This window comes from Balaenoptera musculus, chromosome 1 (genome assembly GCF_009873245.2).
Source record: "Balaenoptera musculus isolate JJ_BM4_2016_0621 chromosome 1, mBalMus1.pri.v3, whole genome shotgun sequence".
In the NCBI taxonomy this organism is placed as follows: domain Eukaryota; kingdom Metazoa; phylum Chordata; class Mammalia; order Artiodactyla; family Balaenopteridae; genus Balaenoptera; species Balaenoptera musculus.
In genome coordinates this window covers 80,909,821-80,930,922 of record NC_045785.1, presented here as the reverse complement: position 1 = coordinate 80,930,922, position 21,102 = coordinate 80,909,821, and the positions used below count along the sequence as shown (strand labels likewise).

The 21,102-nt window shown below is 38.4% G+C and overlaps 2 protein-coding genes across 2 annotated transcripts in view; both read right to left on the bottom strand.

The window, feature by feature from the left end:
- The window catches only part of BTBD8 (BTB domain containing 8), a 95,175-nt gene extending 86,604 nt beyond the window's left edge, over positions 1-8,571 (bottom strand). Inside the window, exons 1-2 of the mRNA XM_036845505.1 lie at positions 8,366-8,571; positions 2,626-2,820 (exon numbers count right to left, since the gene is read on the bottom strand). Of these exons, the coding sequence (XP_036701400.1) occupies positions 2,626-2,820; positions 8,366-8,514 (344 nt within the window). The 5' untranslated portion in view covers positions 8,515-8,571. The remainder of the gene's footprint in view (positions 1-2,625; positions 2,821-8,365) is intronic.
- Positions 8,572-16,835: 8,264 nt separating this feature from the next.
- On the bottom strand, positions 16,836-20,261 carry LOC118899637 (lysophosphatidylcholine acyltransferase 2B-like). Its single transcript, XM_036861442.1, is given in 5 exon segments — positions 16,836-16,912; positions 18,698-19,174; positions 19,177-19,450; positions 19,452-19,655; positions 20,181-20,261. Coding segments are annotated over 5 exon segments (1,053 nt in total). The 3' UTR covers positions 16,836-16,895.
- Positions 20,262-21,102: the final 841 nt, after the last annotated feature.

Below are 21,102 nucleotides of genomic sequence, written 5' to 3'. Positions count from 1 at the left end.
GTACATATATACAATGGAATATTACTCAGCCATAAAAAGGAACGAAATTGAGTCATTTGTTGAGACATGGATGGATCTAGAGACTGTCATACAGAGTGAAGTAAGTCAGAAAGAGAAAAACAAATATCGTATATTAATGCATGTATGCGGAACCTAGAAAAATGGTACAGATGAGCCAGTTTGCAGGGCAGAAGTTGAGACACAAATGTAGAGAATGGTCATATGGACACCAAGGGGGGAAAACTGCGGTGAGGTGGGGATGGTGGTGTGCTGGATTGGGCAATTGGGATTGACATGTATACACTGATGTGTATGAAACTGATGCCTAATAAGAACCTGCAGTATAAAAAAACAAACAAAACAACTAATACTAAACTTTCATTGGGTTATTTGTATGGAAATATGTTAATATAAATGTTTCAGACATTACATGAAATTTCTAAAAATCTTATATTTGTATTTGTATGGAAATATGTATGGAAATATGTTAATATAAATGTTTCAGACATTACATGAAATTTCTAAAAATCTTATATTTGTATTTGTATGGAAATATGTATGGAAATATGTTAATATAAATGTTTCAGACATTACATGAAATTTCTAAAAATCTTATATGTTCTGGTATAATGTTATAAGTAATAATCCTAGTTATTACTTTAAAATGTATATCTCAGAAATAACTAATTTTCTTGTCAACTGCATTATTATGAACTTTCATCAAATCTTTAACCGTGGTCATTTTTAAGTCTTTTGTCATTTACAGACAGTCCTGGGTGTACTCTGATGATTTTGCAAATATGTTCCTATAAAAGGGTTTCATCTTCAAGAAATTCATGGAAAAGACTCTGACAAGTACAGGTTTCTGGTAACTGACTGTACTGCTGAACTGAATGAATAAGCATTTTCAGAACTCTAATGAAAAACTGATGAACTCATAAAAGTGCTAACAAAAGATCAAGATGAAAAAAAAATTAATTACATGGGACTGAGTGAACTGATGAGATGAGTATAATTTTTGTGACTTTCTGTCTGAATTTAAAAAAAAAAAAAAAAAATCCCACAAGGACTCAGAGGCAAAGAATATACAAATCAATTTTCACTGCAAAGTAAAGGAGCTGTTACAGTGGAGGATTACTGGACTGAATGTCAATATTATGACATAGTATGAGTGTGTTTCATGTTTGGTAATTGCAATCATTGTTGCTTTTGTTGTGGTCATCCATGTACAATGCTTGGTGTCAGTCTATTTATGTCTTGTAAAAATAAAATACAGTGTGTGTGTGTGTGAATAAAAAAAAAAAAAAAAAAAAAAAAGAAAAAAAAAAAAAAAAATTGGTGATAATAGTATAAGGAAGAACTCTCATCAGACTGAACATTTTAATGAGCCTACAAAAATGTGGATGGGCTAGGGCTCTGTTCACAAGGCATCTGGACAGAAGCTGAAGGCAAGCAATTTCAGTATGAATTTACATCACCCACTAAGGGAACGACCCCTTATTTGAACACAGGAATTTCTCCTTTTGTCAGAGATGATCACTAACTCCTAACATCTGATTATAACTATGCAAACAAATATATTCACATTTGCCTACCGAAAAACTGGAATAAATTCCAAAAAAAATTCTATTGTGATCTTTTGGAATGGTGGAAATATGGAAGATTATTTTCTTCTCTGCTTTTCCACTTTTTGCAAACTTTCCTTAATGAATACAGATTCCTTTTACAATTTAAAAAACACTTTATATTAAAAATCAAATTTTTCTAAAGCTCAAGACCTGGAAATGCATTTCTTCTGATGAACTTGTGTTTTTTCTTAAATGAATGAATTTTAAAAAATGAATGAGTTAACACATATAAAAGGCTTGCAATCATGCTCAATGATGTTAGCAACTATTGTTTTGTGATTATTATTATACATAAATGATATGTAACTCATCATTTTGGGAGGCGATATAGTGTAATGGTTAAAAATATGTCAGGTGTGGTCTGTTGAGGTTGCGATGTATAACTGCCTAGGTTAGAAGCAATGACAGTTCATAACTGTGGTACCTTGAGCAAATTATTTAAACTCCGTATCTCAGTTTTATCTACTATAACATGGGATGATAATAATAGTTCCTACTTCAGAGGGTTGTTACGCAAATTAAAAGCTCTTAAAATTAAAAAAAAAAAAAAAAAAAAAAAATCTAAAACTTTTGTGTTATAAATGACACCATCAAGAAAGTGAAGGCAACCCACTGATTGGGAGAAAATGTTTGCAGATCATATGTCTGATAAGAGCCTAATATCCAGAATACTATAATTCAATGATATAAAGACAAATAATCCAATTGAAAAATGGACAAAGGATGTGAATAGACAGTTCTCTAAAGCAGATATATTTCTCCTCTCTCAGGATCAATCTCAAGCAGAAATTAGCCTCTCCTAATACTAAGCCTCTAAGACTCTAATACTAATACTTAGCCTCTACTAACACTAATTACTAAGATAATATGGAATTTAAGTTAGAAGGTTATAAAATAGATATGAAAATACATGAAATAAAAACACATATGTTTAAAAAATAAACAATTACATACTAGATTTAAATATAAGAGAAAAAAAGATGAAGAAAGCACTTACTGTAAAAATATTCTAAATTCTGAAGCTTCAAAGTTCTCCACAGCAACAGGTTCATGATTTGTTAAGTTATTTGTATGTCCAACAGTATGAAAATAGAAATCAGGAACCCTTGCTAAAAGGACTGCTTTGTGTGCTTTGAACAAAGTACAACCTATAGAGAAAGTAACATCTGTATGGACTTCTTCTCTTAGAAGCCTATAAGGAATAAAAAGGAACCACAGTTTAATTAGTGATGCTTAGAAATATATAATATGCCCATTTTTATAAAATAAGCTTTAAAAATAACACATAAACTAAAAATACAGAGAAAACAAAATAAAGTTATATGAAAATGAGTTTATTGTCAGTTCATCCAAAGAACATTGTCTAACATTGGTTTAGAAAGCAATTTTCTAAAATTTATAACGAAAACAAAAGGTAATTACACTAAAAGAGTAAGACTATTTTATCAAAAAATATCTTTTCCTTTTAATTCCTTCTACCAATAAAATTTATCTTCTGCTACTTATGTTGATTTTCCTTTATAATGTATGTACTTTAGATTTATTTTGGAAAGAGGACACAAAGTAATGTGATTGTTGACTATTGAATCAATTTTAAAAAATCTTACTAAAACTGAAGCAAAAAAAGTAAACAGTCACCACCACCAGCAAACCACACGCAATAATACACAATCCAGTGTAGAAACTGGTACACGGCACTTTGACTATTGTTAAATACCAAGTCTGAAATGCAGGCTTGGCTGTCAAGAATGTGACATTTAAGACCTTTTCCATTGCCCACCCCACAAAAAATGGAACTATGCTCTAATCTATTATTAAAATGATGGACTCGAGGAAAGCCCATTCAAATCCCTTTACTAATGTGCAGACATAATTATGGTAAAGCTCACATGTAAAGTGACAGAAGAACAGAAATCAGCATCACAATAGAAACTGTCACAATGTTTTTTCTGTGTGGTAACCATATATTTCTGCTCTGTAAATATTAAATAATACTTCATATAGTATAACATTATCATCAGCAAGTTATGTATTCTCAGAGGACTTCTGTATTGCAGGATATAACTGGCAATCACACTAGTACACTATAGGAGGTCCAAGTATGGATAAAGATATCGATTACAGCGAAAGCTTAGAATGTTGCCACTGACACTCACTCCCCCAGGACCCAGTTAATGGCTCCTTCCTCTGATCCCTCGGTACATACCTCTATTACAGCACTTCTGTCACTGTATCATTATTATTTTTATAATAATAAAATTATATTACTTTAACATAATTAAAATATATTATATTCAGACAATGAACTCTCCAAAGGCAATAACTGTACCTTCATTAGATAGCAAGAGCTCAATAACTGCTTTTTTGGATTTGGCTGTATTTTACCCTAAACAAAACAAATGCTTCAGAGCACAAAGCTTTCAGAACCTTGGAAACAATGAGCAAATAGATGCATTTTAGTCAATATTTTAATCAATAAATTATTTTCATAAGCGATTGTTAAAATTATGGAAGAATGTATTGGTCTCCCAAACATTAATAAAAACTCAAATTGTACAATACAAATACACCATTTATTTCTCCTTCCCACCCACCTTCTACCCATCCCCCACTTCTCCCCAAGTGAATAAACAAGCATTGCAGCTGGTAGCCATACAACTGTCACTAGGGAATCTGCCTTGTTCGTAACAGATGCTCATGAGTATTCGTCAAATAAAAAAAAGTGAATGTTTTAAAAAATGTTAATGTGAAAATACAGTGCTTTTTATTTTATAAAACCACCTGTATCAGTTATACGCATATCTTGTTATCTGTTACAAGTAACAATATCTGACTCAGACCTGCTTAAACATTAAGGAGGGTTTTACTGGCTCATCTAATAAACTCTAGAGGAAGGATAGGCTGGAGCAAAGGCTCAGTGGTGTCAAGGCCCAGCTTCTTTCCATCTTATTTCCCTGTCACCTACTGTATTCACCCATCTAAAGCATTTTAGACTACTGATTAAACCCAATTCTCACTAAAAATTTATTGAGCATGTACCATGTACTAAGCACTGGGGACATAAAGGGGACTAAAGCATAGTATCTGCCCTCAAGGAGTTTGTAGAAGAGTATGGAGACCAGGCCTGAAAATTAACGCGTGTGATATACTCAATAGGACAAACTAGTAAATTTTTTTCAGGGACAGACATTAAGAGAAGATCTTATAGAGAAAAGGAAAACCAAAAGGAATTTTAAAGATTGCGTAAGAGCTGGTCAAGGAAGCAAGGCAAGGTAGGGGGGAGCTCCTGCCTCCATGCTCCTTACAGAGGTTTGTGTTGAGTGTGGAGCTACAAATTGGTCAGCAGAGTATTGAGGGGATAAGAAGTGGCACATGAAGCTGCAGGGATAAAGATGAATAAGAGACAAAGAGCTTAACTGTATCTTACAGTTGAAGGGGAATGATCAAATAGTTCAAAACATGGGCAATTTTATTTTTCAAAATATCTCCTGTTAGTTGTGTAGAAGGGGAATTACAGGAAAATGAGAATGAAGGGGAAAAAAACTACCGCGCAACACAAATGAATGATGTAGAGGGTGTGAGCCAGGAGAGAATCAATGGTGATAGAAAATAAGGGATTAACTTAAAATATATTTAGGTAATAGACTGGCAGGAGTTGGTGACTGGAAGTAGAAGGTGAAGGGAAGGGACTAACCTAGGATCTCTCTCATATTTAGCTTAGACAACTGGGTGCTGGTGATGCCACCAGCCATTGAACTACATCTGCTATGCCAACTTCCCTCTTAAACTCCAGACATATTTTCAGTTCTCCTGGATATGGCTTCCTGAACATTCACTATACTCCTCCCTTTCAAATGTCCTAAGAATTAGCACCATCTTTTATGCTTCTCTTTCCCTGTGTTTCCACGTGTAATCAGTCACCAAGCCCATGAATTGCACACAGGAATCCCTTTCACCTTGTCCGTTTTCACTGCCATTATGTATCCCTTGACTACTACAAAATCCTAGTTGGTTTCCTTTTTTTTTCCAATTTCTTTCCTCAATTCAAGATCTAATTATGTTCATCCTCTATTTTAAAAACATCAATGATTCTCCACTGCCTCCAGAATACATTCCAAATTCTTCACTGAAGAGTCTCTATGGTCTAGTCTTAGTTTACCCATTCACCTTCAACTACTTTGCCTGCCATACTCACAAACCCCTTCCAAATAAAGCTACCAAATTGTACCACGTGTCCCTGATGCTCTTAGTCACATCTGAATGGACAACAGACTGAGGCAAGGTTAACCATTAGCCAATGTGGTAGTTAAACAAGTGAACTCTAGCAGAGATGTTCTATAATAATCAAGAGCCAATTGATCACACTCTTAAGAGAGTTTCAAAGAAAATCCAAGGTAGAGTAAGAAAAAGGAATGGGTAAGGAGAGAAGCAGAAATGAAGGAACAAAGTTACTGGAAGATCATTTTGCATAACTACCGTACTTTAGAGAAGGGAGACTGACTGGGTCCATATTCTGGTCATGAGACCTTGGGCAAGTCACTTTAATGTCCCTGGAGCCAGACTGCCAAGGTTCTTATTCTGACTCCACTACCTCTTCTCTAAGGCTCAGTTTCCTTATCTGTTAAATGGGAATAACAACAAGACTTACCTCACAGGGGAGTAAATAAAACACTGCATGTCAGCCCAGTGTCTAGCTAATAGTAGGATGGCAATAAGAATTTTTATTACAATTGTCTTGAACAATGGTCCATATCTCAATGAGGTCTTATTGTACAATTGCTGTCATATCCCAAGCAACTTTCCAATTCTACACCAGAGCTGGCTTTTTGACTACTGAAGCTGTTTCCTATTTTTTTCTCACTTCTCCATATATCCTATTGCCTCAGGTAATGCAGAGGAGTCTCTGTTCCTTGCTGTTTGAAGCAATTCAATACAACTTGCTTTCCCAAAATAAATGAAGCTCTTCCGAACCTCTATGCCTTTGTAAAAGCCATTCCCCTTGTTTAGATACTCTCTGACTTCTCCCTTCCTCATCTCTAATCAATTTGTAATCAATCCCCAAGAGATCACTCAAACATCACCTATAAAGCCTCCCCCAAATTACCTCAGTCCCCATTATCTCTGTTTGGCTATTACCTTTCTCAGTAGAGTGCAAGCACAACACCAAAGTCATGTCTTATTAATCTTTGATTTTCAGAACCTAGTACAGTGCTAGGCATCTGGTGCTAGCTACTTTATTAATATTTGTAGAATAAAACAATGATATTGCTGTGCTTAAAGAAGATTACTTTGGCATAGCATTCAAGGTGGCTGGGTGAGTATACGAGATTTTTTAGTTGTTTAAAAAAAAAACAACACAAAAACACTTTTGCTTGTAACAAGAACTTGGGACTTCAGGATCCTATCCTTTAATTGCTGCTAGGATGAGGATAAATTGTTCACCTGCTATACTTATGACCTCATTTTCTTTATGTAAATTAGATGTATTATCTTCTTTAAGTTCATGACACTTCAAAGCTCACAATACAGCCAGAAGAATAGAGCCACTGAAGAGGAGTACCTCATCCTTACAGATTCATCCTAGAAACAGAACAACTTCACTCTCATTTTTTTTAAATGTTGTACATCAATTCCCCCAGTGGTGGAGACAAGGCAGAATCTCTCATAGACAGGCCCAAATTAAAAGGAAATTTTTTTACTTTATAAAGTTCAGTTTATAACTGGTGGAGCCTTAAGTGTGGGCAACAGTAAGCACTTTTTAAATGTAGAATGCTGCACAACTGTTATTAATAGTAATTATGTTTACACTAGTTCAATAGTTCTCAAAGTGTGACCCAGGCCAGCAGCATCACCTGGGACCTTGCTAGAAATGCAAAAATCTCACGCCCCATCCCAGACCAACTGTATCAGAATTAAGGTCTGGGTCTCAGTAAATCTAAGCTCTCCAGGTGATTCTAATGCACACTAAAGTTCAAGAATCAATGTTTTGGTGGAAATGGAAACTAGCTAGGGAATATTTCCAAGCTTCATTTTCTTTATAAACTGCGATGATGTTCCTGGATTCACTATAGCCTGAGTTAAGCTTCACAACAACTTTCCATTTGCTAGAGTCCTCATGGGAACTGGGAATTGCTGGGAGTTGCTGCGGGCTGTAGAGTATTCTAGGAGGAGAGGGGAAGCCAGGTTGCCATCAGGAAGTATTTCTACGAAAGCATTTCTGCTAAATCGTTTAAAGAGAGCTCAGAAGAAAGAGACCTCCAACGCTCCAGTAATCTGATCCATTTTTACTCATTCTAAATAGATACTCAAAAAAAATTTTTTTTAATAAGTAAATACTCTTCTACCTAATTTTATCATTTTTCTTAGAATTGTTTGAGCTTATAAAAAGTTGTGTAAGTTTCAGGACCACGAAACCTGTATCCACCCCGACATTAGCGAGTCTTTCAAGACTTAAGCCTACCCGTGTTAGAGTATTTTGGCATAAACTGGTGCTGCACAGAGCTATGATGGTAATTTTGGTTTTCTTCTTGAATCTGGTACGTGGTCTCCGAGGTGCTCTGGGTTGGTTATATAGGGCGAAAGAACCCGCTTTGTAGTGAGGAGACAGGTGAGCGTCCTGCAGTGGCCTGAGGTGAGGAGAACAAAGCAGGGAGGGATGGAGAAACCGAGGAGCCAGTTTCTGGTAGGAAGTGGGCACCTTAAGAACTGAAGCAGCCTGAGTTCCCGCCTCCTCCTACCTGAGCAGATCCTGGCTGAGCTGCTCCGACACCATCGCCTTCAGCCGGCGCCGCTCACTGGGCCCCTTCCTTTGCAAGCCCTTATTGCAAACTCCAGGGGACTCTAGAAGTACCACGGGGGCCACGCTATCCTCCCCACAGCGGGCCATGTTCCACAAAGGTACGGCGGCGCCCCGCAGGCCCAGTACAGGGTCTCACTTCCCAGCCTCTGGAAGAAACGGGCGTTTCAGACCGAAAGCTCTGCTCCTACCCGAATCCGCCCCCTAAAGGAAAAGGCTGACGCCTCTCGTCTGTTTGTTGACGGTCCCTTATGGCTACCGAACCGCAGTGCCGGAGAATCTCGGAGACCCGGTCCGCGCCGGCACGTGACCCGGGAGGGTGTGCGCAGGCGTAGTAGCTCTGTTTAACGCCGCCAGCGGGCGGTCCGCGCGGCGCTGCCCAGGGAGCCAACTATTCTGCGGAACTAACCAGGTCTGCGCTTTATCCCTGTCCCTCTGCTTTCTAGTTGGTGCTAACCAGTCATTTAAATAAATGTTTTATCGAGAACTGAGTTCAAATCAACCAGTGCAGCCTTTCAGCACTTTGTCTTCCTGGGGTGTCAGCGCTTTTTTTCCCAGGAAAGACAAGTTCACTAGACCTTTTCTGCGACGAGTCACACTCCTTCACTTACTGCTTTGGGCAAGAAAAATTGGGGGTGTGAGGGGCGCGGGAAGAACTTCGTAAAATCAGCAGGAGTCACAACACTCCAGAGCCCCCTGCAAAGGGTATGGTATAATGTCTAGAAGACTCCTTCCCCTTCTAATCCAGGGAGTGGCTCATATAACTGCTCTTGGACTTAAGCAGAGAAGTGTCAGTTATATTCCCCCACTTTGCATATAAAGCTCTAAAAGTTATGAGGTGGAAGAAAGGAAGTAATGTTGTAGGGGTAGAGTCTTTAATTGAGCAAGGAATTGGGTGGATTGATGAGCTAATAGAATTCTGAAAATTTGGTGTGGAGAAAAGAGCTGGAGCGAAATCACTTAAAAAGTCTTTTGGTTTTTTATTTGATTACCTCTTCCAAAGAAGAAGGTTCAATCCTTCTGCTTCATTCAGAAGCTCTGCACAAGGTAACAAGTACGTACTAATTGCTTGGAAAATATATGGATATTGTACCAGAAGATTGGCCAAGAAGCAGGCATTTCTCCAAATAACGACCTTCTCAATTGTTCAGACACCTTAATTATGAATATAGTGGATAATTGATTTTTAATCTTATTCCTATAGAAAAGAGGAGTATCAAAGATAATATGATAGTTAATATTTATTGAGTGCTTTTTAGGCGAGAAAACTGCTCTACCTGCTTTCTCTGTATTAACTCAATTAATCCTCACAACCACCATTTAGGTTGGTATTGCTATGAGCCCAATTACAGATGAGGAAGTTGAGGCATGAGAGGCTAGATAACTTGGTCAAGGTCACACAGCCAGTAAATGGTGGTCTAGGTATTAAAACCCAGACAGATTCTTTCCCTCCAAAGTCCTGTAATACTTCTACCATGCCCCTTTATCAGCTGATGAAGCAAAAATTAGGCTACTCTCTGGTTGGGAATGGATGACAGATGGTTTCTGGTCCATGTAAATTTAATTCTCTTAAACTACCTTAGGCAGCTTAGGCAGCTTTGTGAAGTAATTAAAGAAAAAGTACCCTCTTAAAAAACAAAACAAAAAAAATAGTTTTAATGATGCTTTACATTCCACCATTAGAGATTTTTTACTTAAAACATTATTTCTATTTTAATTAATTTATATCTGTAGTCATTTACACCTTAATGTGAGTGAAATTATAAACAATTTTTTCCTCAAAGGCTTTATGATCAGAAACACTAGAAAGTCCTGGGAAACTAGCAACAGGAGCTCTGAAGGTAAACACTGCTAAACCCATAATTTTATTTAGGGTTGGCCTTAACTGTGATCCTCATGTGTGAAAAATAAGTTTAGGTAAAATTGCCTTGGAAGACAAAAAACTCATCTAAGTACTACAATTTCATGAAAAAAGTGATTCTCTTAGATGTATTTTTTTCTTTCTTTAAAAATGTTTTCAAATGAAGCATTTCAAACATACGAAGAAATAAAGAGAGAGGTACAGTGAACCCCGATATACCCATTACCAAAATTCAACAATTTTCAAGATTTGGGCATATATGTTGTATCAGTTTTTCTTTCCTTCCTCATCTTTTATTCCTTCCTTTTTTTTTTCCTTCCTTCTTTCCTCCTTCCTTCCTTCTTTCCTTCCTCCCTTCCTCCCTCCCTCCCTCCTTCCCTCCCTCCTTTCTTTCTTTCTTTCTTTCTTTCTTTCTTTCTTTCTTCCTTTCTTTCTTTCTTTCTTTCTTTCTTTCTTTCTTTCTTTCTTTCTTTCTTTCTTCCTTCCTCCCTCCCTCCCTCCCTCCCTCCCTCTCTCTCTTTCTTCCATTCCTTCTAAAAATTTTAAAAGTAAAGCCCCAGACATCATTTCATTTTCTCCTATATACTTCAGTTTGCATCACTAAAAACAGTGTACATTTTCTTACATAACATTACAAAACCACTAATGGTATTCCTTATAAATCGACAATAATTCCATTTACTATGTAGCCCATTGTAAAATTTTCCCAACTGTCCTAAAAAATATGTTTTACAGTTGGTTTGTTTGAATCGGTTTTCAAACAAGATACAAGGTTACATTTGGTTCTTTCATCTCCTGAGTTTCTTCTAATCTCCTGTATTTTCCCTCATGACACTGACATTGTGGCAGAAGCCTGAGCAATTTGAGCTGTAGAGTATGCCACATTTTAAATTTGACTGCCTCTTTGTAGCATCACGCACTGTGCTCATCTATCCCATATATTTTCTGTAAATGGAAGCTGTTTTTAGAGGCTTGATTATATTCAGTTTCAATTTTTTAGCGAAAAAAAATTTTATAAGTGGTATATTAGTTTTCTATTGCTGCTTTAACAAATTACCACAAACTTAGTGGCTTAAAAACAACACACTTTTTTTTACTTTCAATTCTGTAGGTTGGAAGTCCCACATGGATCTCACTGGGCTAAAATTCAGCTTTGGGCCGGGCTGCATCCCCTTCTGAAGGTTTGAGGGGAGAGTTTCCTTGCCTTTTCCAGCTTCTCAAGGCTGCCCATATTCCTCAGTCCTGGGCTCTGCTTCTCCAACTTCAAAGTTAACAGGTTGAATCCTCCTCACATGGCATCATTCTGAACTCTTCTTCTCCTTCCTTCTTCCCTCTTTTAAGGACTATTGTGATTACTGGGGACCAAGTGGATAATCCAGGATAATCTCCTTTTTTTTAAGGTCAGCTAATTAACAACCTTAATTCCATCTGCAACCTTAATTCCCCTGCCATGTAACCTAACATATTCACAGATTCTGGAATTAGGACATAGACATCTTTGGGGGCAGGGGGAGCAGGCATTATTCTGCCTCCCACAAGCAGTAATTCATTTTGAATCCTGTCAGAAGGCACATAATCTCTGGTTATCCCCATTTTAATGTTGCTAAAATGTATCATTAATTTTCATCTGATAGTTTTGTCTGTTGATGACTCTTACTTTAATCAATTAACTAGGGATTGCAAAATGATTTTATAATTCTATCATTCTTTCTACATTTATTTGCTAGAAATTTGCTGGAAATCTTCTGTAAAGAAGAATTTTCCCTCATCAATTAGAAATACTGGATATCCAGAAATACATTTCACACTGCAAAGGCAGGATAAATGCTTAATTCTCTTATTTAAATTATCCTTTTTTCAAAGGCCCACTCATATTATGGAAGGTAATCTGCTTTACTCCAAGTCTACTCATTCAAATATTAATCTCATCTAAAAAATACCTTCACATCTAGAATAATGACTGACCAAATATCTGGGTACCATGGCCTAGCCAAGTTGGTGTAAGTTTAGAAAATACTCTTACCCTCTTGTGTGTCTCTCCTTTACTCTCACACCACTATCACACTCACTCACAGTATTTCTGACACCAAATGTGGGGGGGGGGGGTTACACACACCTAGCAATTCTGTGACACCAGCTGGATGTCAGGCAATTTAACTCAATTCTGACACTATCTATGTGGAGACAGCATCTGATCCAACAGGTTTAAGGCTTAGTCCCACAAGACTGCTCCCCTCCTTTGGTTGCCAATTGCAACTCCAGGTTGTTACTATGGTTCTAACCAATCAGCTATAAATATAAGGTTCCCACAATATTATCCTTGGGTTCAATTAATTTGCTAGAGCAGCTCACAGAACTCAGGGGAACTGACTTACCTACTGCTTTTCTGTTTATTATAAAAGGACACGATAAAGGATACAAGTAAACATCCAGTCGAGAGAGGAAAAGTATTGGGTGGGCCAAAAGGTTTGTTCATTTTTTCCTGTAAGATGGCTCTAGTAGCACTTAGTTGTCTTTATCATTTGAAACAATTTTGTTAGATTGTATGTGACAGCTGTCATATCAGCGTGCATTTAAAAAAAGACATCAAAATTGGTGAATTTTTGTGTAGCCATTTTAATATGGAAGATGGAAGAAAAAAAGCAACATTTTCAGCATATTATGCTTTATTATTTCAAGAAAGGTAAAAATGCAACTGAAACACACAAAAAATTTGTGCAGTGTATGGAGAAGGTGCTGTGACTGATTGAACACGTCAAAAGTGGTTTGTGGGGACTTCCCTGGTGGCACAGTGGTTAAGAATCCACCTGCCAATGCAGGGGACACGGGTATGAGCCCTGGTCTGGGAGGATCCCACATGCTGCGGAGCAACTAACCCAGTGCGCCACAACTACTGAGCCTGTGCTCTAGAACCCACAAGCCACAACTACTGAGCCCCCGTGCCACAACTACTGAAGCTCGCGTGCCTAGAGCCTGTGCTCCGAAACAAGAGAAGCTGCAATGAGAAGCCCACACACTGCAATGAAGAGTAGCTCCCTCTCGACACAACTAGAGAAAGCCTACGCACAGCACTGAAGAACCAACGCAGCCAAAAATTAATTAATTAATTAATTTTTTTTTAAAAAGTGGTTTGCTAAGTTTCGTGCTGGAGATTTCTCACTGGATGATGCTCCATGGTCAGATAGACCAGTTGAAGTTGATAGTGATCAAATCGAGACATTAATTGAAAACAATCAACGTTATACCACGCAGGAGATAGCCAACATAGTCAAAATATCCAAATCAAGCACTGAAAATCATTTGCACCACCTTGGTTATGTTCATCGCTTTGATGTTTGGTTTCCACATAAGTTAAGCGAATAAACCCTTCTTGACTGTATTTCCACATGTGATTCTCTACTGAAACATAACAAAAACGTTCCGTTTTTAAAACAAATTGTGATGGGCGATGAAAAGTGGATACTGTACTATAATGTGGAATGGAAGAGATCGTGGGGCAAGCAAAATGAACCACCACTAACCACACTAAAGGCTGGTCTTCATACAAAAAAGGTGATGTGTATATGGTGGGATTGAAAGGGAGTCCTCTATTATGAGCTCCTTCTGGAAAACCAAACAATTAATTCCAACAAGTACTGCTCCCAGTTAGACCAACTGAAAGCAGCACTCGATAAAAACATCCAGAATTAGTCAACAGAAAACGCATAATCTTCCATCAGGATAACCAAGACCGCATGTTTCCCTGATGATCAGGCAAAAACTGTTACAGCTTGGCTGGGAAGTTCCAATCCATTTGCCGTACTCACCAGACATCGCACCTTCAGATTTCCATTTATTTCGGGCTTTACAAAATTCTCTTAATGGAAGAAATTTCAATTCCCTGGAAGACTGTAAAAGGCACCTGGAACAGTTCTTTGCTCAAAAAGATAAAAGTTTTGGGAAGATGGAATTATGAAGTTGCCAGAAAACTGGCAGAAGGTAGTGGAACAAAAGGGTGAATACGTTGTTCAATAAAGTTCTTGGTAAAAATGAAAAATATGTCTTTTATTTTTACTTAACAACTGAAGGTACTTTTTGGCCAACCCAATATGTACGAAGGGGCATGGAGTTTCCATACCCTCTCCAGGTGTGCCACTCTCCCAGAACCTCCATGTGTTCACCAACCCAGAAGCTCTCCAAAATCCATACTTTGAAGATTTTTATGGAGGCTTCATCCTATAAGCATGACTGATCATTAACTCTATTTCCAGCCCCTCTAACCCTCTAGAGAATGGAGGGGTGAAGATTCCAAGCTTCTAATCATGAGTTGGTCTTTCTGGTGACCAGCCCCAATCCAGGAGCCCACCAAGAGGCATCTCATTAGAACAAAAGATGCTCCTATCACCCAAGAAATCCCAAGGGATTTAGAAACTTAGGAACGGGGATCAAAGACCAAATATTAGAACTAAGGATGATCCTAACGCTCTTATCACTTAGAAAATTACAAGAGTTTTAGGAACTCTGTGCCAGGAACTGGGGCAAAGGCCAATATATATTTTCTATTATTTCACAACATATATAATGAACCATCACAGTGTCAAAGTATGCATATTTAGATAATAAAAATGGAAAGAAACACAGGAAGTGAAACTATAGAAGTCAGGAAAGCAGTTTAAATTTGGGAGGAAGAAAAGAGGTTGTAATTATGATTGGGGGCATAGAGGAATTTATAGGGTGGCTGGAAAAGTTTTAATGTCTTGAGCTGAGTTAGTTGCAACAGCGTTTATCTTAAAACAGATTATATTCATAATATATAATATACTTATGTAACAATTATTATTAGCTACAGATTTGTTTGGTATAGTTTTTAACTGTAAGCACTTTACAATAAAAAGGTTATTTTAAGTGTTACCTGTTACAGATAGAGAACTAATGGTTACCATAGGGGAGAGGGAAGGGGGTTGCAATTAGGGGTAGGGGATTAAGAGGTACACTATTATGTATAAAATAAGCTACAAGGATATACTGTACAACACAGGGAATATAGCCAATATTTTATAATAACTATAAGTGGAGTATAACCTTTAAAAATTGTGAATCACTATATTGTACACTTGTAACATATAATATTTTACATCAACTATACTTCAATAAAAATGTGTTATATATTAAAGAGGGTTTAAATAAAGCAGTGTTTAACATTTTGAGGTTAAAAGGTAGAGTATAATGAAGTAATGACCCTGACATTTTATATAGCTCACTATCTAATTAGAGATAATTTCAAACTTCAGTGAATATTTGAGTAATAGTACCATTGTTTGAATAAAGATATATCTTGGTAACTATTTTTAAGTGAAAATCTCTTATTTAATGAATAATTTCCATTACCTTTAAAAAATCATTGTATTTGAATTACATATGCATGCATTATTATCATGGGACTATCAAGCTGGGAGGTTGTTACAGAATGAATTATTTGTGTCCTCCCAAAATTCATATGTGGAAAGCTAATCCCCAATGTGATGGAATTTTGAGGTGGGGCCTTTAGGAGATGACCAGGTCTCAAGGGTGGAGTCCTCAAAAAAGGGATTAGTGCCCTTATAAATTAGACCCCAGGGAATTCCCTGGTGGTCCAGTGGTTAGGACTCTGCGCTTTCACTGCTAAGGGCGCAGGTTCGATCCCTGGTCGGGGAACTAAGATTCCACAAGCAGCACTGAGCAGCCAAAAATAAAAAATAAAAAAATATATAAATAAATAGAGACCCCAGAGAGCTCCCTCTGCCCTTTCTGCAAGGTAAGCCCACAGTGAGAAGACATCTATGAATTAGGAAGCAGGGTCTCACCAGACACTGAATCTGCCAGTGCACTGATCTTAGACCTTGCAGCCTCCAGAACTGTGAGAAATAAATTTTGGTTGTTTAAGCCACCCAAACTATGGTATTTTTGTTATAGCAGCCTGAATGGACTACAACAATGGGCATTATGAAATATCACTTATCCATCTCCTTTTCTCAGATCAGAACTACATGGAAATTATTTCAAAATAATATTTGATTTTTTTTCTTTCCCTTTCCTTAAGCTTTCTCCATCTGCTCACCTTTCTCCCACTCTTATCTCTTCTTCCTTTCTACTCTTTCAAAATACCAGGAAGCTAACTAATGACCTTTAAGCTTTAGGGGCCCCACTTGCACAAGCCCTTGCAAAGGTCTAGTAGGGTCCCTAGGAATGTGTCTACTTGGGTATGTTTTTGTAAGGTCTGCATAAGTAAGAGATTTTGACTACAAGTGATCAAGACTCTCTTTCCCCTTAGTCATATACCCCCTCATATCTGGTGGCATTGAGTGGCTGTAGGCATTTTGAGGATTCAGCCACAATGAAACTGGGTTGGGGATACAGTAGTTTGGGTTAGCAAGGCATATTTATTGGTTCAAAATCACTTCCACATCTAGATAAGTTGTTGCTCCCTGTCTTGGTGTAGGAATGGCTTCTAGGAATACTTCACTGATTCATCCTACAAGGTGACATGAAGGGGTAGGGCTCAAGGTCACATCACTATGTGAAGATGTCTTACAGCAAATGATGCTGGAAGTCCATGGATAGTGAAGGAGGTACACAACAGTAAGCAGAAGCCTCAGTTTTCATGGGTGCCTAGTCAGAACAAAAGAAATATTCTCAGTAATGCAAAACATTCGACTATAAATACAAACTTTTCCTTTTTGGTGAGAATCATATATAACAGAATTTATCAGAATTCCTGTATTTATAACCTATGTTTATTATATTAGCTTTCTTTTCTCATTTCTTTTCTCATGATTTCTTTTCCCATTCTAAATAATCACTTTTATACCTTAAAAATAAATAAATAAACGGCAGCTATGACATATGTAAGTGTTTCAATGGTATTCCCAATACTATATCTTCTTGATGTTTATTTTTATTTTGTCTTGTACAATAAGAACATTTGGGCTACTTTGAGAAAGAGCAAGGAAGCATTTATGCAGCAGATCCTTTTTGGAGAGAATAATAATGGTAACAAAGTATTTATTTATTGCTAGTAGAGCTCTTAATGAGATATTTTCTCTGCAAAAATGAGGGAGAGGTGGTGGGCTGTAATATTCCTCTGGCCTTAATTTAGCAAAAAGAAGGCCCTTTATTTTACTTCTTTTTCTTACTTTAAGCAGAATAAAGGCACTAACCAGAACCATGCTGGGTGAACAGAGTTATAAGCAGATATCTTATTTTTCTACCTTTAGGCCACATTGAAACAAACATGCTATCTGAAGAAGAAAATTAGGTACTATAAAATCAAATTGAAATATATATTCCTTAAGCACATTTTAAACATCATAATTAAGTGCCCAAGCCACTTAGAGTAAAAACTATTGTGTTTTTTCTCAAAGGATAATTTTTATTTCAATCATAGTTTCAACTTGGATGTTAACTTTCACCATTTTCAGGGCTGACTTTAACATCTGAATACGACCATCAAACCTGTACTTGTGGGACTTCCTTGGTGGTGCAGTGGTTAAGAATCCGCCTGCCAATGCAGGGGACACGGGTTCAAGCCCTGGTCCAGGAAGATCCCACATGCTGCGGAGCAACTAAGCCCGTGTGCCACAACTACTGAGCCTCCGCTCTAGAGCCCGCGAGCCACAACTACTGAGCCCACATGCCACAACTACTGAAGCCTGCGTGCCTAGAGCCTGTGCTCTGCAACAGGAGAAGCCACCGCAATGAGAAGCCCGCGCACTGCAGCGAAGAGTAGCCCCTGCTCGCCGCAACTAGAGAAAGCCCGCGCGCAGCAACGAAGACCCAACGCAGCCAAAAACAAATAAATAAATAAATAAATTCATGAAAAAAAAAAAAAACCTGTACTTGTTGTGGTAATGAATATATATAGGCTGCCTGGAGGTCTAAGTATGAACTAAATAACTTGGCATATTCTGGATGCTCAGGGCAAGATTCTTAAAGGTCCTGTATGAAATGTACTGAGTTCTGTCCAGGTATCTCCCGAAAGAGTCTGGAAACATCAAGATTTGGCACTCCAAAAGCTGCCCGAAGTATAGCAGCTAACTCCTGTTCGGTTATGAAACCATCATCATCAAGATCAAAAAGCTTAAATGACATTTGCAGAATCTTTTCAGTGTTGGTAGGATTGCATAGGACAGTCAGACCTATCACATACTCTCTGAAGTCTATGCTGCCATCATTATTCCTGTCAAAGAGGGCAAAAAGTTGTCTCAAGGGCTCTGAAATTGGGAGTTTCAAATAATTCGCCAACTCTGTAATTCCTATCTTCCCTCCTTTTGAGGCAACTGCAATTGCAGCATATTCATCCAAACACTGATGAATCATTATCCCAATCTAACTTTAATTTCTGGCTAATTTTTGTAAATTCAACCAAACCGGCTTCCATGGGTAGTCGAAGGTTACCTGCAGAAATCATCAGTCTGCAATCTTCATAAGTGTGATCTGTCACAGGCACCCCAAGAGCATTGGCCATGATGGTCCTCACTGTATTGGCAAAAAGGATGGAGTCTTTTTTTTCTCGGTCATTTGGGATGTAAACAGGCATAAACTCAACTTCTACCCTGGTGAAGAGTTGACTCAGGGTCAATATACAGGTCTGGAAGCCTGTAAACCCCTGCCAGGTCCAGGTCACGGTGTCCAGGGTGTTTGGGTACCTGAGCAGCACTGGCTGCACAGGAACACCTGGAGCGAAGGCCCCTAGTTTAAAGGTGACCAGACAGCTGCGGTTGGTACACACTCCTTCCAGGAAAATCAGGATCTGTGGCCACTTCCTATCAGATGTCACTCTCCTCAGGATTTCCTCCCGGGTATTCTTCCTCGAATTGGGGTCATCTCAGGTCACAAGCACCGGCTGCGTTGACAGTAAGAATTTCCCAGCCACGGGATACGCACATATTGACTCACGGAGACCACCGAGGGGAACCCTGCCACAACACAGGCGACTGCGTCAAAGAAACTGGAGTGCGGTGCTGCAACGAAGATGCGGGCCTCGTCTCGGGTTGCCTTTTTCCCTTTCCCTTTAACCAGGAACCCTGCTAAAAAAAAAGTCACCTGAAACAAGAACTTGAGGGTTGGTTGCACCAGTCTTCTTCTCCAACTCCTGGCGGGCTTGGTTGGTCGAGCACGACTGCCTATGGTGGAAAGCGCAGCCACGGGGCCAGAGGAAGATGAAGAGGACGGCGATGCAGGACACCCGCACCGGCACCAGCACAGCCCCCACGAGGACGATGTAGGCCCAGCGCCACGCGCTGATGTGCGTCTGCTGTATGAAGGGGTTGTCCACTGCCGGCGGGTACAGGGACTTGCTTGTGTCTTGGCTGAGGGCGGATTCCAACACCGCAGCCTCGGAGTCCGAGGTGGGCTGTGCCGTGAAGCCCACTATTCCTTAGTCTCAGGACGCCTGTAGCTTGGATCTGGGGGCGGCCCCCGGAGTGTATCCCTGCCCCATATTTAAGTGCTCTTTCCGTTCGCACATAATTAGAATTCTTTGAGGCAATTGTGGGTTAATAGAAAATGACATATTACCTTTAAAATCAGAAAAATAAAAAATGGTAAATGATGTAACAGGAGAATTAGAATCATATCAACAGCACAATCTTTTCCTTTTTGTAAATGGCCTCCTTTTGACATATATGCTTAATAAATTATTTTCACATAATTTCTGAAATTTACGTTAAGCATATTTATATACCTACTAAGGATGAATTAAATAGATGAATATTTATTAATCACAATTTTTAAATTTAAATGCCATTACCAGTCAAGTTTACTTACAGTGAGATGCTTTGGCAGTTGGTAAGTCAAATTCATTTACTCTTCCTACAAATGGATCTCTTTATGCTAAGAGGTCTAACTGATGGCAACCTTGAGCCTTTATATCTGTTACAAGTACTCTTCTACATCCACTGAAAATTAGAATACATCCATTGTCATAGGCCAGGATTAGCCGTGGCACGTTTTGACGCATATTGTTAATATTTGTCCAGATGAACTGGTCAGCATTCCAAACTGACATAAGTAACAACAACGAGAAATCTTAAAATCACCTTTGTCAGAAACACGTTTTCATTAAAATAAGTCAGGATTACTTCACTGCGTCACCACACACGGTCAATAAAGTCTTGTTCCTTCCTTTGTTGCTGCCCTTTGAAAATGATCAAGAGGGAAGCATAATTAAAGTTGGTGTGAACCAGGCTCTCTGCTAAACCTTGTAGCATTTGCTGTATCAAATATTCCTGTTTGCTAATTGCTAATTTAAATTCCTCCAGAATTAAAAGTCAAATTGTAAGTTTCTGAAAGATGTTTCTAATTATTGGAACACACCAGGTTACCCATAAAACAGAAAGAGCAGTGTGGATACCAAAGCCGGTTAAACAGAATGTGATCTAAGTGGAAAGATTATGGGCTTTACAACCAGATGGATCTAGGTCAGATCCTGGTTCCAACCCTTGTACTGTGGGCATTGGCCAATCTCATTTTCACATCTGTAAAGTGGTGATACTCCCTGCCTTGCGATGTTATAAGGCACAAGTACAACCTACCTTGAGATGTTATGAGGCACAAGTACAATGTACATAGAAAACTGAGCTTTTATTGGTAAATACACGTTGCTAGGATACAATGATGAGAATTCTTAGGGACATTCCACTTTCTTCTGTCACTATCAGAACTATGCTCAGTGAGGGAAACATTCCTTTCACCAGCTTAGTCTTATTTGGGAACACAGTTGTAGTCTCTAAGGAGCCATGATTTGGCAATGTTACTGGTTGTCTCCCATGCCAGATGAGAGCAACCCAACAGAATGAGTA